General features: G+C 40.1%; 2 protein-coding genes across 10 annotated transcripts in view; both read left to right on the top strand.

Annotated features, from left to right (window-relative positions):
• Nucleotides 1–998: 998 nt before the first annotated feature.
• Nucleotides 999–16,561, top strand: part of LOC115738840 — a 21,566-nt gene continuing 6,003 nt past the window's right edge. The window contains exons 1-17 of one of the 9 annotated variants that reach the window (XM_030671570.2): nucleotides 1,001–1,395; nucleotides 1,516–1,744; nucleotides 2,159–2,243; nucleotides 3,002–3,104; nucleotides 3,232–3,316; nucleotides 4,115–4,201; nucleotides 4,531–4,616; nucleotides 4,765–4,885; nucleotides 5,436–5,890; nucleotides 6,380–6,461; nucleotides 6,546–6,722; nucleotides 6,863–6,916; nucleotides 6,995–7,087; nucleotides 7,223–7,288; nucleotides 8,519–8,565; nucleotides 9,232–9,927; nucleotides 10,757–11,270. In XM_030671570.2, the coding sequence (XP_030527430.2) occupies nucleotides 1,628–1,744; nucleotides 2,159–2,243; nucleotides 3,002–3,104; nucleotides 3,232–3,316; nucleotides 4,115–4,201; nucleotides 4,531–4,616; nucleotides 4,765–4,885; nucleotides 5,436–5,890; nucleotides 6,380–6,461; nucleotides 6,546–6,722; nucleotides 6,863–6,916; nucleotides 6,995–7,087; nucleotides 7,223–7,288; nucleotides 8,519–8,565; nucleotides 9,232–9,927; nucleotides 10,757–11,138 (2,736 nt within the window). In that variant the 5' untranslated portion in view covers nucleotides 1,001–1,395; nucleotides 1,516–1,627 and the 3' untranslated portion in view covers nucleotides 11,139–11,270. Of the gene's footprint in view, nucleotides 1,745–2,158; nucleotides 2,244–3,001; nucleotides 3,105–3,231; nucleotides 3,317–4,113; nucleotides 4,202–4,530; nucleotides 4,617–4,764; nucleotides 4,886–5,435; nucleotides 5,891–6,379; nucleotides 6,462–6,545; nucleotides 6,723–6,862; nucleotides 6,917–6,994; nucleotides 7,088–7,222; nucleotides 7,289–8,518; nucleotides 8,566–9,231; nucleotides 9,928–10,756; nucleotides 11,271–11,970; nucleotides 11,976–16,561 lie in introns of those variants that run through there. The other 8 variants (XM_048273288.1, XM_048273287.1, XM_048273286.1 and 5 more) reach the window with 8 other exon arrangements.
• LOC115738842 (phospho-2-dehydro-3-deoxyheptonate aldolase 2, chloroplastic) overlaps nucleotides 14,099–16,561 on the top strand; it is a 3,287-nt gene continuing 824 nt past the window's right edge. Inside the window, exons 1-4 of the mRNA XM_030671581.2 lie at nucleotides 14,099–14,695; nucleotides 14,951–15,228; nucleotides 15,581–15,857; nucleotides 15,994–16,239. Coding sequence (XP_030527441.2) covers nucleotides 14,183–14,695; nucleotides 14,951–15,228; nucleotides 15,581–15,857; nucleotides 15,994–16,239 — 1,314 coding nt within the window. The 5' untranslated portion in view covers nucleotides 14,099–14,182. The remainder of the gene's footprint in view (nucleotides 14,696–14,950; nucleotides 15,229–15,580; nucleotides 15,858–15,993; nucleotides 16,240–16,561) is intronic.

The raw sequence follows: 16,561 nt of genomic DNA, 5'->3' as shown, positions 1-16,561 counted from the left end.
AGAAATCTTAAAATTTATCACGAACTTGCGATTAAATTGTAACATTTTAAATATATATAATTGATCTTAAATTTTATTTCTAAATTTCTTTGAAAAAATACAATCAAATCTTAAAACTTGTTAAATTAATGAAATCAAGTTTTTACGTAGATTTTTCGAAAATTTCAGAAGTCGATCGCACTTTTCTAATAAGTCTTAAAACTTAATTACACATTTTAAAAGTTTTATGATTCAATTATATTTTCATAATAAATTTTAAAATTTAATTACCCTTTTTAAAAACTTAAAACTCATTCATATGATAAGTTGACTGGTTGACTTCCATATTCTAAAAGAGAAAATAATTAATAAAACCAAACAGCCCAAATCTAAGAAAAGAACAAGGCCCACGAAAAAAGGAAAACAACCATGCGAAATAGGGGTGTACAACTAGACCCGGTTTACTCGAAACCTAGATTGACCCACCCGAAAAATAGGGTCGGGAATCGGTTCTCGCTTAAACCGATCCGAGAATCGGTTCCAATTTTTGGGAATCGGTTAAAATCGGTTTGGTTTTCGATTCTAGGTAAATACTCACCCGGACCGATTTTAGAACCGGTTTTTAGTTATTTTTTTAAAAAAAAAAATCATAGTGTATAGTCCATCATCGCTTGCCCTTTGATTGCCTCATGTCTCTCACCTCCTCTTAGTCCTCTGTTTTTTCCTATCTTGTCGTATTATCTATTATATTTTGGACCATTGTTTTTGGTGGATTATAACTTTTATTGCTTATTTGATTGATACTCATATTATTTTGATTAAAAAAAAAGAAAAACAGATTTTCGGGTAAACCCTAGAGCCGGACCGAAAAACAGAGCCGGTTCCAAAACAGGTTTCAAGACAAACATGGTCGGTTCTCGATTCTAAAAATTGGAAACCTATTATAACAGGTTGGTTTTAGGGTCTAGGTCTAGACCCGGCCCACCTGGCCATGCTCACCCCTAATGCAAAATAGTGGTTCCTTCTTTCTACTGCCATGTGATTCGAACTAGGGTTTCGAGTTTCCAGAGCTCACCGTCAAATCTGCTTTGCGCTGGGTTTGATCCCAGGATCTCTCCCTCAGTCTCAGCTTCAGGTGCGCGAAGTTTATTGCGTTTCCCTCCAGAAAAACGGTCGTCTCCTTCGCTGAGCGTGCGCGCTCTCTCTTGCTCTAACCTTCTCTCTCTCTTCTTTGGCTCGCTCTCTCCCGACTCTTCCGTTCGAGGTGAAGGACGCGCTCGATCGCGTAGGATTGGAACCGACTTGATGAGGAGGAGAAACTACGGGTAGGGAAGTGGGGGGCATCCTAAGCAACGTGCTTGTTTTCTTTTTGCTTGTTTCACTCGATCCCTGTCGGGCGGGTGATTGAAGTTTGAGGTAGTCATGCTTGGGAGTTTGCCTCGCCTCTGTTTTCTGCTCTTTGTTAGTTAGTCCATGGGATCGCTGTACCATTCACCAAGGTGACCTTTCAACTAATGGAGTTGCTGATCGCTGCAGGCAGAGAGTTATGCCAATCGCGCCAGCATGTCCTTTCCGGCTCGGTTAGCAACCACAACAAGATAAATTAGTGTTTGGGCGATTTTTGGTTCTGTGATCAACCAGACCGGCAATGGCGTCACGGTTTCAAGCCTCTGTGTTGGTGGCTTCACCCTCGTACCCGAATTCCATAGCTTGGTCGGATGAGAACTTGATTGCAGTGGCTTGTGGTCGCCTTGTCACTATATTGGTAAACACTTAGTAGTTCACTCCATTGATTTGTCAACTTGTCTGTACTTGTTTAAAACTGGGGCTTGTTCTGTTGCTTTGTGCTCAGTTGTCTTTTTGCTGGGCAGATTTGCTGAAGTTTTTATTTTTCATTTGTAATGAACTCTTGCGCTCATCTGGTCTGGCCTTAAATAGCGAGAGGATCATGGGACCGAAAAAAATTCAACGTGGTGCAACAGCAGAAAAAATATGTGGACATCCTTTTTGCAAGAGTTTTGTATTTTTTCATAGTATAGTTTCTTTTTCCTGGAAGCTAATAACCTTCTACTTTTCAATGTCGATTAAAGATACGGTTTCTGTTGGCCTGGTTCCTACAAAAATTCATGAAAAGAATTACTTTACTGTGGCTTTACTTTTCATTTAAATTTCTCCGCAGAATCCTGCATTGCCTTTTGGACCTCGAGGCCTAATCAAAGTACCCTCTAATGAACCCTTCCCAATTGGAGTGATCCAAAAAGAAGGTATTTTTATTTGGTCTCATGTTAGAAAGTTTGCGAGTGTTCTATATTGACTATTTTCCCTGTGATTCGGTGTGATTCAAGAAGTTTCCAAGATGTAGGAACAATAAGACCTAGTCTTTTCCCAATCACACCCAAGTTGCATAATGTTTCTGTTATATCTTCCCTTGGTACAATATTACCTTAGGCAAACATCATTTGTGTGACGTAAACTAGGCGGAGCGTCCAAGAATCCGGCCGCAAAAAAAATGCACACTTTGTAAACGTGCCAAGAAGTTTGAGGGAGACAAACGTAGGATGACTCAAAACCGTTGTAAAAAAAGGGAGATGGAAAAGGTAAAAAAATGTTTGCGTCACTACCAAGTAAACAAAGAAATCCTAAATGACCTAAACCTAAACAACAAGTAAACGTTAAGTTTATCTTTTAAAAAAAATTTAAAAAAGGACCGGTCCGGTCCGGGTGTCCGGTCCTAGAATTTGAAACCGGTCCGTCCGTCCCGGTCCGGCAGTTTTTTTTGCTCACCCCTAACGTAAACCTAAAAAATACCAAGCAATTTTATTGCCATGAATAGATCATGATTTGTCCTACAAATACTACCTTTAGCAAACACTGTTTGGGTTTTGTGAAAATGTGATTAACCTTGATTGCCACGTAATCAAGAGTAATGGACTTTTTCGTCCAATTATGTTTTTTTGCCGCAAATTGGATATGATGTGATGTTTTGCTATCAGTAGATTAAGAGAGCAGTTTTTCTTCACAGAATTGCTCTCCAGCTGCTTGTTGCCAACCTGTTTATCTCGCGATCGTGATCCTTATGTGCGATCAGTCTCCTGGTCTCCTCTTGGAATGGCACCTAATGCAGGGTATATGTTTGATCTGCTCCATTGCTTTTGCATTTTCATTTGCTCTCATGACATAGTCATCTGGATACTCCTCCTAGCCTGTGTTGGTATGGACTTGTCAAATCTAAGTACATTTTGCTGGTGATAGGTGCTTGCTTGCAATTTGCACCACTGAAGGCCGTGTGAAGATCTACCGTGCACCTTTTTGTGATTACTCTGCAGAGTGGATAGTGGTATGAATCAGGCAAAACCAACTACCTTATTGAATTTGTGATTTATGTGACTTCTAAATATCTGGAACCTCTTGTGATAAAAAGAAAAAAAAAATTATCCAGAACATCCATGTTCTTAGTTTCCTTATCGAAGCTTTAAAGAGCTACCTTACTATATACAGCTTGCAGCTAAATACTGGAATCGCTTCACTGTAGGGTCGTAAAAATGAGATTTATTCAGGATTTGAAATAGATGATAGATTAGTTTCAGCTAGGAAGTTTGAGAATGAAAAGAGCTGGATTAAGCTACTTAATTTTCTTCAGTTTTGATGCCTTCATGAGAGATGGTTCTGTTTAAGCTTAAAAATGTATGTTTCTGTGTAAAGTTTACCCTGAATTCTTTACGCACTAAATATCCTAGGGTGGATAAGGATGTCTAAAATGTGTATTAGATGAGGCATCGATGCATCACTATTATCGTAATATAACTACCAATTTGAGGTTGTGTTGTCAATAACATATACCATGTCAGGATATCATTCGTTATTTACATCTTATCAAAATTCTTGTCAGCAGTTGGATACTCAATTTTCTGCATAGCCTCCACTATGGCATTTCAAAAGTTTGCATGATGCTCAAAGAACATGCACTCCAGTCATAGTATGTGGATTAACACATATCAATCCCCTTTGTGGCCTTCAGCTAATTCGAACATCACAGTTACTCTAAAGTTTAAAGACCTAGGATGTGAATTTTCCCATTCATCACTAATACCAAGTTGTTCAATTGTAGTAGGTCATTTGCTTCTCGAATTTGCAGGTTATGGATGTATCAGACCTGCTTCATGATTACCTTGCAAATGCCAACTATCAAGTGTCAGAGATTCCTTCAACAGAATTTTCTGATGTGAGTTATTCTAACTAATTTTGCCATTTTCTGGTCTTAACCTGAAAGATTTGATGGGACCACAGCCAACGGTTTTAAAAACTTAAGCTATTTTATTAGGGAGGCAAATAGGGGACCTAGAAAGATTTGAACTCAGGACCTCCTACTCTAATATCATGAAAGATTTGATGGGACCACAGCCAATTGTTCTAAAAGCTTAAGTTGTTAGATGAAAGCGTGGTTTAATATTTAATTACTCTAACATTAACTTTTATCTGATAGTTAAGAGTTATTCAGGCGGAGCAATTCTTTTCCTGGATAATGATCTTTACATTTCATTTTGCGCAAAGTTTGTAACAGAGCACAGACATGCCAATAATCCAGCAGGTCATAAGATGGAGTTGAAGCGAAAGAGACTGCATACATCTGGAATGATGTAAATCGCAATTTTCTTCCCTAAATCTCCATTCACTTGATTTTTCTTTTCTGCACCAGTACATGTCCCCTGATAAACATGTGTTTGTGTTTTTGACTTTTACATCAACTCACAAACATGGAGTTTCTGATTAAAATTTTATGTTTGGGATTCCCTGTAGCAATAAGAGCTCAAAAACATCTGGGGAGAAATCATCATCTCCTACAAACAGTAATGACATTGAATCGACCTCTGACACGAATGCTGAACAAGAACAGGGATCTCCTCGGGTATGGCTTTGTTGCTAAAGTTCCTTGTCTTATCCTTTCAGGAAGAAGTGTGAGATATACCTGGCTCTGCATGCATGCATTGTATCTTCTTGAACCCATCTCTGGTCGTATTCTATGTTTTTTTACTGTTGTACTGTCCCGAATAAAAATAACAGCAAATGCATTTCCTTTCGCATGGAATTAGATATATGATGATTTCTTCTTTATTCCGTCATATTTAGAATGTAATCTGTCTGGAGATCTGTACATTGATGTTTATCGAGTGTTTGGCAACTTATTTCTCTGATTTTAAAAGTTGTCTAGGCTTTTACGATTGGCATGTTTGTCTCTGTTAGCTCACTCATACCCTATTTGCTTCTCTTCTCTTGGTTAATTAGCCCAAATAAAAGGAATTGCAAGATACTTCTTTACAGGTCTGTCCCATTTTTCAATAGGCCTAGTTGATGCTTTGTTCTTATTTGAATCTGTCACATGGGAATGGAAACTTGGTTTGCCCCTATTTGGTTCATCCAAGTACTTATACCAATATTTGCGCTTCCCCTGTTTGCAGGCACAGGAGTTTCCACCTGTGAATGTGAATGAAGATGAGTCATTTCAGAAGGTTTCTAGATCTCATGGGAGATCTACTAGGAAGAAAATAGAAAGTCCCACACTCCCATTGATTAGTGCAGTTCAATATGCTTCTCGAAGTGCAATGCTTTCTTCACTTGTTATTGCCTGGTCACCATTGTTGCAGTTTCCATCTGAAAGTTGTTCACAAGTTCAAAACAATGCTACTTGCTTTTCGCTGCTTGCAATAGGAGGGAAATCGGGCAAAATTTCTTGCTGGAAAGTTCATGCACAGGAATGCTACTCCATTGAACATGGCAATGTTTCTCCAGATGCAATGGTTGTTGGGATCTTTCAGGCACATAGTTCATGGGTCACCGCAATCGGTTGGGCACTACTTACGACTGATTCTTCACACCCCCAGGTTCTACTTTCTACTGGGAGCTCCAATGGCAGGTGACCGTTGGAAATAATCACATTTTATCCATTGTAATATGTCTTTTTAAATAGTTTAGCCGGTGAGGATACATAGTAGATCCTCCCATGCCATTTCATTCTATACTCCAGAGCTAATTTTAGGGAGTAGTTCCCTTATTGTGATCTGTTGGAATTCTCATTTTAGGTAAGGATGAGGACCCTAATTAAGTATAACCAAGGCTATTGAAAAGGGGATTTATTTTAATAAAATTTCTACCAATGACAATGTACAGTCAAGTAACTTAATATGGTGAGTGAGACCTGATATTGTCGTGATCTCGGGATGCATTTGATGCTTTATAGAATTCTCCTTTTATTGTCTCAGAAGTTCCTAATAGCTCCTTTCGTCAGCAGTCAGAGTGACACTTCATTGGATCCCTAACACCTGATACCAACTCTGCAATGTCTTGTCTGTCTGCTTCATTTTATTTTCTATTTTTGTTTTTTTTTTTTTTTTTTTTTTTACAGTGTGAAGATCTGGTTGGCACATTCTTCTGAGCTTTTGAAGTCACCAGAAATCAATTCTTCTCCTTTCATCCTATTGAAGGAGGTAGACGTCCTGCATTGCAATTACCTCACATGAGACAATATAATTCCAATTAGCTAATTCTGTTTTGGTTTGTGTAATTTTTAGATTATAAATCCTGATAGCATCCCAGTCTCAGTTCTTTCGCTTACAACACCTGTTAGATCTCCACACAGGCAGCTCTTAGCAGTTGGAAAAGGGTCTGGATATTTTGAAGTGTGGATACATGAGCAACACAACTGTAACTTCGAAAGGATTGGATCATATGAGGCACATGACCATGCTGTTAGTTTCTTCTGATGGATCAATTTTGCTGATGCAAGATTTTATCATCTGTTTAGGAATTCATTATCATGTTACTTCTACTTGATCAATCTTTTGATGCAAGTTGGTTTTGATTCATGTGTTTGAGAATCTGTTTTCAGGTCACAGGTTTAGCCTGGGCTTTTGATGGATGCTGTTTGTACAGTTGCAGCGAGGTACTTTTTGCCTAAACAAATGAATGTAAGTGGTCCAATATTTAGTGGATGTTGACTCATGTGTCTCTCTGTTGTTAGGATAACTTTGTACGCAGCTGGATGTTTCATGGAAATACTCTATTTGAAGTACCTATTCCTTCCACTATTCCCAGCCAGAGAGGCTTGATTGATGTAGGGCTATCACTTTTTCCAATTCGTCTTTCCTTTAGCATGTCATTTTATATCTCTTTTTTGGAAAAGTAGTATAAAAAGAGAAATAAAAAGGTCCTTTTTGGGGATTGCATCACATGTTGCTTTTCTCTTCAGGTTCCAAATGTGTTTCATTCATGCTTTGGACTAGCAGTGTCCCCTGGAAATCTCATCATTGCTATGGTATGGATCACGGTATACCCAACTAAATCTTCGCACTTACTTTCATCATTTGATATGTTCCATCCCATGAAAGTAGTTGTCTTTGCTCAAATGATCTGCTCTGTTTAATAAGGTAGTAGATGAAACAAACTAACACCTAGGGCACATTGTTAACTCATTTGAGAGATTCATTTAGTAGAGAATTCTGTTTCTTGTTCATTTGGCTCTTGTTTACTATGCTAGTAATGCCACACGACGCCGGTTGATCCAGTTGTGGTTTATTTAATAAGATCGCATTTTATAAGTTACACAACAAGTTCTTTGGTTGTATTTGCAAAGTGCTGTGGTTGGTATTTAGTTTGGCCTGTGACTGATTTTGTTCAAGGTAGTATTGTGAAAACATAATATCTCACAATCATTGACAGTATTCAGATAAATTATGTGCACCTTTCCTAGTGTTCTCTTCTTCTGCTTCTTCTTCGTCATAGTTACACATTCAATAAAGGGTTTGGCAATTAATCCAATTAAACAAAAATCGATGTCCTGAAAGCTAGCGCAGAAGAAAGACTGTGTATAGAAAACAAGACAATGGGGGAAAGTATTCCAATCAAAGCACTCAAGTTTTACTTAACTAAATAAAAACTTCCATACAGAAAATTGTTAGTCGGTGATTGGAACTATTGAACATTTCTGAATATGTAGTCATTCCCAAGATGTACAATTAATTTGTTAGGGTTAACACTATGAAAAATCCTAAACTAGTACCATTTGGACACATTCACCAACTCTGTTTTGATCCCAAAGAAACCCCCAAACTGGTGCTGTTGTCCCAATTTTATCCTTTGTAACAACTCCGTCCAGTTTGTTCGGGAAGTTTCCTATGCATTGGCCAGTGGATGTGACTTGGCAAACCCAGTGGAAGACACATAGGACACTTGACAGCCAAATTGGCTGGAGTTTTGACAGAGGGTGACATTGGGACAGTTGTATCCTTTTTGAGGGATTCTATTGGTGGAAATATAGTTTGGGGTAAATATGTTCAAATGGTACCAATATAGGATTTTTCGTGGTATTAATTAAATCTATTATAATACATGAGTAGTGTGGTTCCATTACCCTAGCTTTCACTGAAGTTAGTTATATTTTACAGTCACTGGTACTCCCTAACAATGTATAACATGTGAGATCATCAACCCATCATGATATGATAACCTTACCAGAACTTCAGCATCTCGCTCCGGTATTTTGCAGGTTCGCAGTTTTGATTCTTATGTTCTGAATCCAATGTACCAGGCAAGGTATCATACTCCTTCTGCTTTTAATGTAATCCCATTAGAGTGTAGCCCACATTGCTTAAGTATAGGATTGCTATGAGCTCGATATGCATGTAGTTCCTCTTTGCAGTTTAGCTCAAGGTTGTGGGTTGGAACATTCTAGCATGTTATTAGAGTCAGGTTCTGCATTTTTCATGCCCTTCTTTCATTTTATATCTTAAGTATCCCAGTTTTCTGTAATTTTGGTTTGACTTCATATGCAAGACAATCCTTCCATCAATTTTTCATTTCAGCTTGCATGAGGGGGCATTTTAGTATATCTCTCAGGACTTAAATACATAGTTGCAATGGGGCCTTATATTCATGTGATCTCTCTACATTTGTTTGCTTAAGTTTTTGTATTAGACATTCTAAGGACTCCAATAAATCTGTCTTGCACATTGAAAAAGTTAGAAACTTGCTTATCAGTTCCCAGCATGACTGACTTCATACAGCGGCAGTGACAAATATAAACAGAGGAGGTCAAGACTTTTCCTGAAGGAAAATTAGTGGATGTTTTGATATTAATTCCATGTGCAATGATATGATGAAAAAAAAAAAAAATAGTTCCTAAATGCCAATTCATTTGTTCTGTTGCATGAAATAGAAATTGCGCTGGTTTCTGCAATTTATGCTTTTAAAACCTCTTAGGTCTCAAAAAGCTGCTGTTGAGTTTCTCTGGACGGTTGGGCAAAGAAGTGATATTTCATCCAGTGAGAAGTTGAATTGTGAAGCCTTTTCTGGTGTCTCTAAGGAGGAACTAGCTTGGTGGAAGTCCAATATATTATGGTCATTGCGACAATATGAATGTTTTGTGAAGCCTTTAGTTATGTGGGATATCATAGCAGCATTATTAGCTATCAACCAATCAGCGCCACATTTTGTGGATGACTTACTAATTGAGTGGCTCTCAACTTCTTTTATGGAATCGTGCTCAAAGCTTTCAAGGGAAAAGGTTTTGGCGGATTTCTCTCGAAGACTCTCAAAGCTTACCTCTCGGCACTTGCATCTTCTTAATGTTATCTGCAGACGTGTAATATTATCAGAAGTAAAAGCTGATGATATCAATAGCAATGAACACGACCATGGCACAACTTGTGAAAATCAAGAGGAGCAAGTGAGGTTTTGGATGGACCTTCTTTCGACAAGCGAAAGAGAGCTCCGAGAACGACTTGTTGGTGTTAATTTTGCCTGTTCCTGTCTAATATCTCATGTTGAAGCAAATAAGTCTCCAAGTGGATACTGGTATCCATCTGGTTTAGCTCAAATGGAACAGTGGGTTGGGCGTGCTCAAGTGCAGGATCAACTAAGGCTTCGAGCATCTCAAGCCCATTTGTATGGGAAGAGGTACTTGGTACTGAACTCTTTATTGCGCATGTTTAGTTAATTGTGTAATGATCTGGTTGATTGGAGCTCCAGGTTTTTAGGGAGGTCTATGCTTCCAAAAATATGAGAATCTGGATTATAACCTTCATTACAGTTCTTTTAGAAAAATAGAACAGTGACTTCGAGCAAGTATTCAAAGCCTTTGTTGGCGAAAATCCTTGCAGAGTGACTCTAAAAATAGATCTTTTTGACCTAACTTTCGGTACTCTTTTTGGAGTTGGATTATGATGCTGCTACTTCTGCCCGTCGCTGGAAGTATATCTGGACAACGTTAACTCTTTAGGAAAGTTGTTTTGAATTAATTCTTTAGGAGAGTCAAAGACCTTTATAAGTGCTTAATGTTATTAAGGAGTAAGAACTCGAATGAACGACTAAAGTACTATGAGACCTCCTCCCTGCCGTGTCATGCTGATTTCTACATCCTGTATACATTGAGCATCTGTAACTGATTAACCTCAGTCAAAACTATGGATTCACACACTCCGCTGTTGCATACACATGAGATATCTGATTATCAGATCATTAGGTGATAAACATTGACTGGTGATCAGTTGAAATAGTTTGCCGCAGTGTTGCTATAGATTCGTAAAGTGCGATAGCATCATCAGATTTTGTTTATGGCCTTTAGGTGCATGTAGGCAGGCTAGTCTTTTCGGTCCACTTTATTCTATTCCCATTTGTTGGGTCCCAATGCTTTCATCCATCAAAGTTTTGTATGCCTTGCTATTGACGATTGAAGATTACCTATATCTGTTCTTTAATGAGTTTCCACTGCATTTCCATCAAATAGCAGGCTAGACTCCTGTGACCACGTAAAGGAAGAGAAATGCCCCTATTGCTCAGCTTCTGTTCCTTTCGAATCTCCAGAAGTTGCATACTGTCAAGGTGCAAATTCCAATGGTAATGTAGGTCAGAGACACAAACTGGTGAGATGCGCTGTGTCGATGCAGATTTTCCCAACAACTCCCCTGTGGTTCTGCATCTGCTGTCACCGACAGGCTTCAAAACCGGCTCCAGAACCTCTCTTCACAATGGTTGAGTATCCCGAAAAGTTCTTCGCTTCTTCAGCTGGATCTTCTCTGAAAGTAGCCTCAAAACCTTTGTGTCCCTTTTGTGGGATTCTGCTGCAAAGACACCAGCCAGAATTCCTACTTTCGACAGCACCAGTTTAAATTAGTTACGCTGCTAATTCTGTTGTAAATAACGGTTTGCTCGTCAATAATCACGGTTCTATGATTACAAAGTTTATCGTTCCGGAACACGTGATTCATGATGGTCAATATCTCTTTCAGGTCCTGAATCAACACACACTCCACGTCACAAGATGATCAAGTGGGCATGAAAGGCTCTCGAAACCAATGAACGACGGCACGTCCATGTTCGGGCAGATGAAGATGCTCTGATGCATAAATTGATGTCATGACACCATCGCAATAATGTCGAGATCGCGATCTTTTCAAGATTGGTTAGTGTACAAAACCAATCAATGAGTCCTACCGAGAAGGCGTCGAAGCGGTACCTATCGTTCCTTGGACGATCCCAAACAGCCCCCATGTGCCAGTAACTTGTAATAATTCAGCTTCCCACCTCGGCAACAGAGAGACCGTGGAGAGAGGGACCTCCTTAAATGTACGTAATTGCATGGGACCAGAGAGAGACCTGAAAACTGAAAAGTGATTCACGAGTTAGATGTTTAGTTGGAGGGACAACGAATAAAACATGGGCGGGCGGGGGAGCGGTTTGGCTGGGGAGCTCTTTTAAGGGAGAATTTTAAAAAAATTGCAAATGTGCAAATTGTCATAAATTTTTTTTTTTTTTATTAATTCAGTCATAAACCTTTTACATTTGCGCCAAATCATTCCATCCAGCCAATTTGGCTAGTCGGCGCTAACATGAACTTTGGTCGAGGGCGTCCCGGCTCTAAGTCCAAAAAAAAAAAAACTAAAAAAAGAAGATGAAAAAGAAAAATTTATTTTATAATATTTTTAAAAAGGTCTACATCAGCGTCGGTAGGTCAAAATTGGGTGAATAGATTGAATTGACAAAAAAAATTTATGACCGAATTAGCACAATTTTAAATTTATGGAACCGAAAGTCGCCCATTCAACTCTCATCGATTGCGTGCAAACCGCTTCACGATGAAGACTACCTACTCGGGTAAAGACGTAGACCTGACCGGTTGCTTACGCTTGACGGGTGTCGGTGCTCATACCCCTAAATAAGAGAGAAGTAATTCCTTTGTGCGGGTGTTTCAAATTCAAACTGGCTTGGTTGGCTGCGGATCAAATTTGTCATTCAATCTTGAAGTGATTTATCGAAACCGAATCAGACGATCACACTCGTTCACCCAAGATTAGGGCTACGTCCAAAGAGATTTTACTATATTTGTCGCTCTACCATATCTACACATACAATGATAAAACCGAGCAAAATATATATGCCCCAAAAACGGGCTAAAAAACTTAAAACCTCTTAATTCCAATCATACGAACTAGCTTAAATAAAAGCCCAAACCCCGCATCCCACGCGCAGGGGTCACATATCGTTGGGTAACACTTCCAAGGTCCCCAGCCAACAAATCTATCGAACAAACAGCACTTTCTGTCCAAACTTTCCTTTTTTGGCCAAGAATTCACTGTCTCATTTTGCTACCGTCCACCTTCTTCTCTCAAACACAACTTACGAAATTCAATCATGCTTTGTCATCAAGGCTATACCGAATTTTCAATCATGCCTTGTCATCAAGGCTATATCGAACTCCCTTTTCAACTCCTATTAACTTTCGACCACAAAAAAAATAAATCCCTATTAACTTACTTTCGGGCAAAATCTCTTGCTATTTAAGGAAATAAAAATGGCGGTAATGACACGTGGCCTAAATCTTGGTTTCTCCTCTCTAAGCATATGGGGGACAACTTCACGTAGATGCTAATCCCAACTGCTGGTCTCGTCAATAATTGCAGCAAGACCCGTTTATTCGGGCACGCACGTACTGTCCCGTTCACCATGCGGGGGTATTCCGTAGACGAAGCATCTTCTGTTTGAATATTCCTCCAAGTTCATAGTTTTTAAGAGTTCATGCCCACAACTATGGTTGGATTGGCTTAGATCTTATGAATTGATGGGTAAAATGATATCTTTATGATTTTTTTTTGAAAAATGCCACATTGATAGTGTCAGATTTGTAGGACCACTAATAGCCGTTTCGAAATATTAAGTTGTTAAATGAATACGTGATTAAATATTTTAATTATTATATCGAGCAGATTATAATTCCGATTTTGAAATTTGTGTGCCATATAACTAATATATTCTTCAATTATTCACCGAAGAGAATTCGATCGAATCATATGTCTCGACATATGGTCCTTTATGTTGCATTCTTGCGCCATTATGCCGATAGGGGCCTTCACTGGGTGTCAACATCCCACCATTGATGCTTCTTCATGACCTCTAGAGGGCCTCGGATTTTGATCACGCATGCTAACTAGCAAAGTCGTCGTAGTAGTTGGTAGGCATTGTCATCTTAATTCCGCTTGCTTACGACCTTTTTGCAATGTTATCGACCTTTTTCAATCCTCTTCATGACCAGAAGCTATTGAAGAGAGAGAGAGAGAGAGAGAGAGAAGAGAAGAGGGGATGACCAGAGGTGAAGGGACATTATTGGCACAATGTCGAGTTGGATGTGATAACTTCAAAATAACAAGCGACCCGTTTTGTATTTCTCATCAGTTTTACCTAGCCCACAAATAATCTCGATGAAATATGCTGAAGTATTTGTCACCATTCAATTAAGGAAACCACATAACCTTTGAATTATACATAGATAATCTCTTTTCATCTATTTTAAGTTCAGAACATTCAAACAAAATATGAGAACGAGGATGCAATAATGTTGAGACGTCCTCCCCCCTGATGTTGATATTTCCCGTGCATTTATTTACCAAATCGTCCTCGTCCCCCCGAAATTCCGTAACTAACTGATGCCACCGTGACAGTTGATCTCTCTCTCTCTCACACGAAATTAAATCGAAGCAAGAAAAATATTCGCAAAATTAAATAAGAAAAATCATTCAAAATAAAAATAAATAAGAAAGCCCTATAAAAGCGCCCCCTTCCCTCCACTCTCTCCTCCACACGCGGTCCGTTCTCTGAGCTCTAGAGAGAGAGAGAGAGAGAGAGAGAGCGCACGACGAAGACGACGAAGACGACGACAATGGCGGCCGCGAGCTCCTCCGCGCTCTCCTCCAAATCCGCATTCGCCAGCACTCGCTCCCTGACCAAGCCTCGCCAGCCAGCTCCGGCATTCTCCGTCCTCCCCGCGAAGGGCCCTCGCCGCCCGATCTCCGCCGTCCACGCGGCGGATCAGCCGAAGACCCCCGCGGCGACCAAGTCCGCGGTGGCGGCGCCCGCGGGGACCGGGAAATGGACCGTCGACAGCTGGAAGACGAAGAAGGCCCTGCATCTGCCGGAGTACCCGGACAAGGAGGAGCTCGAGTCTGTGCTCGAGACGATCGAGACCTTCCCTCCGATCGTGTTCGCCGGCGAGGCGCGCAACCTAGAGGAGAGGCTCGCGGAGGCCGCCATGGGGAACGCGTTCCTTCTCCAGGGCGGTGATTGCGCGGAGAGCTTCAAGGAGTTCAGCGCCAACTACATACGGGACACGTTCAGAGTGCTGCTCCAGATGGGCATTGTTCTCACGTTTGGAGGACAGATGCCTGTCATTAAGGTCAGTTTGCTTATATTTACTGCTTTAGAAGTTAGTTGAGTAATTTCTTGAGGAATGCGGGCATTCTCTCATTGAGGAGGGCTTATCTTTGAACTATCTGATATCATAATGTGGTTTGGGAGAAAAATCAGAATGGCATATCAAAAAGAAAAAAAATTATTTGTTACTAGACCCGCCTATGCAATGCTCTTCAATTGTACGAGTTAACAAAAGCTGCATTGCTCAACTGGCGAATGTCTTGGTTTCATTCCAAAGGTGGGGAGAATGGCGGGTCAATTTGCAAAGCCTAGAAGTGGCCCTATTGAGGAGAAGGATGGGAAGCAGCTGCCAAGTTACAAGGGAGACAACATCAATGGCGATGCTTTCGACGAGAAATCAAGAACTCCAGACCCTCAAAGAATGATAAGGGCTTATTCTCAGGCTGCAGCGACGCTGAACCTTCTAAGGGCATTTGCAACTGGAGGTTATGCTGCCATGCAGAGAGTTACTCAGTGGAATCTTGATTTTGCAGAGCATAGTGAGCAGGGGGATAGGTAAACCCGGCTGACATTCTTTAGCTTCTAGTCATCGTGGATTTCCTCAATGGTGATTATTATTTGAATTTAGTGGAGATGGAAATGGAGGACTGTGGAAGTAATGTAGCATTAGCTAGTCCTTCAACTGAGCTTCCTTTTGTGCATAAATCCAGCCCTAGCATTCTCTGAATTTTAGGACTGATTGCTGAAAGTGAAACTGGTTTGAGCTTATTGCTCTTACTTGTTAGGACTCAACAGTATAATATATTTCTTATTGCTGGTGGTGATGATTGGATAGTGGGTATTGGTGGTGCTTTATAATTGATGGGATCATGGATCTAATTGTCTTTCTGTCGATATGGTTTAACAGGTACCAGGAACTTGCTCATCGGGTAGATGAGGCCCTTGGTTTCATGGCTGCTGCTGGACTCACCATTGAACACCCTATCATGACAACCACTGAATTCTGGACATCTCATGAGTGCTTACTTTTGCCTTATGAGCAAGGTCTGACTCGTCTAGATTCGACTTCTGGGCTGTATTATGACTGCTCTGCTCACATGCTCTGGGTTGGGGAGCGTACTCGCCAGCTTGATGGTGCTCATGTTGAGTTCCTCAGGGGAATCGCCAACCCTCTTGGAATTAAGGTTTGCTGATTTGCTGTTTCATTTTGCCATAGTTCGATCTCAATGTAATTTAATCACCATTGTCAAATGGATCTATTTTATATTAACTTAAACCATTTCACATGGTCTGGGGGTAACCCTCAATTTTCTGTTGCAGGTAAGTGACAAAATGGATCCCAACGAGCTAGTCAACCTGATAGAAATCCTGAATCCACATAATAAACCAGGAAGGGTCACGATTATCGTGAGAATGGGTGCTGAGAATTTGAGAGTGAAGCTTCCAAATTTGATCAGGGCAGTCCGCAGAGCAGGACAGATTGTCACCTGGGTCTGTGACCCAATGCATGGGAACACCATAAAAGCACCATGTGGACTCAAAACACGTGCCTTTGATGCAATTCTGGTATGAACTACTTGTCAAATATTTCTCTCTGTTGCCTCCATTTTGCACAGTTAGTTCATTGCATGTATAAGGACCAATCAGACAAAGTTCAATATAGTTGATCCGATCCTCAAACGAGCACCCTTTTTTTTTTTTTGGTAGTTGAGGAGAGTTATTGAAATAGATGGTTTGCTAGTATTTTTTAGGTTAAAACTTCAATTTGAGTTGCAAATGAGTCGTATGGCTTCGATTCTGCAAATACAGGCCCATAGCAACATAAAATAAGGAAAAACAGTTTTGTGACATCATATTCTGTGGTAGTATTTCAAATTGATGCAGGCAA

Source organism: Rhodamnia argentea, chromosome 1 (assembly GCF_020921035.1).
Source record: "Rhodamnia argentea isolate NSW1041297 chromosome 1, ASM2092103v1, whole genome shotgun sequence".
Taxonomy (NCBI): domain Eukaryota; kingdom Viridiplantae; phylum Streptophyta; class Magnoliopsida; order Myrtales; family Myrtaceae; genus Rhodamnia; species Rhodamnia argentea.
The sequence above is the reverse complement of the archived record's forward strand: the minus strand, read 5'-3'. Positions and strand labels throughout refer to the sequence as shown.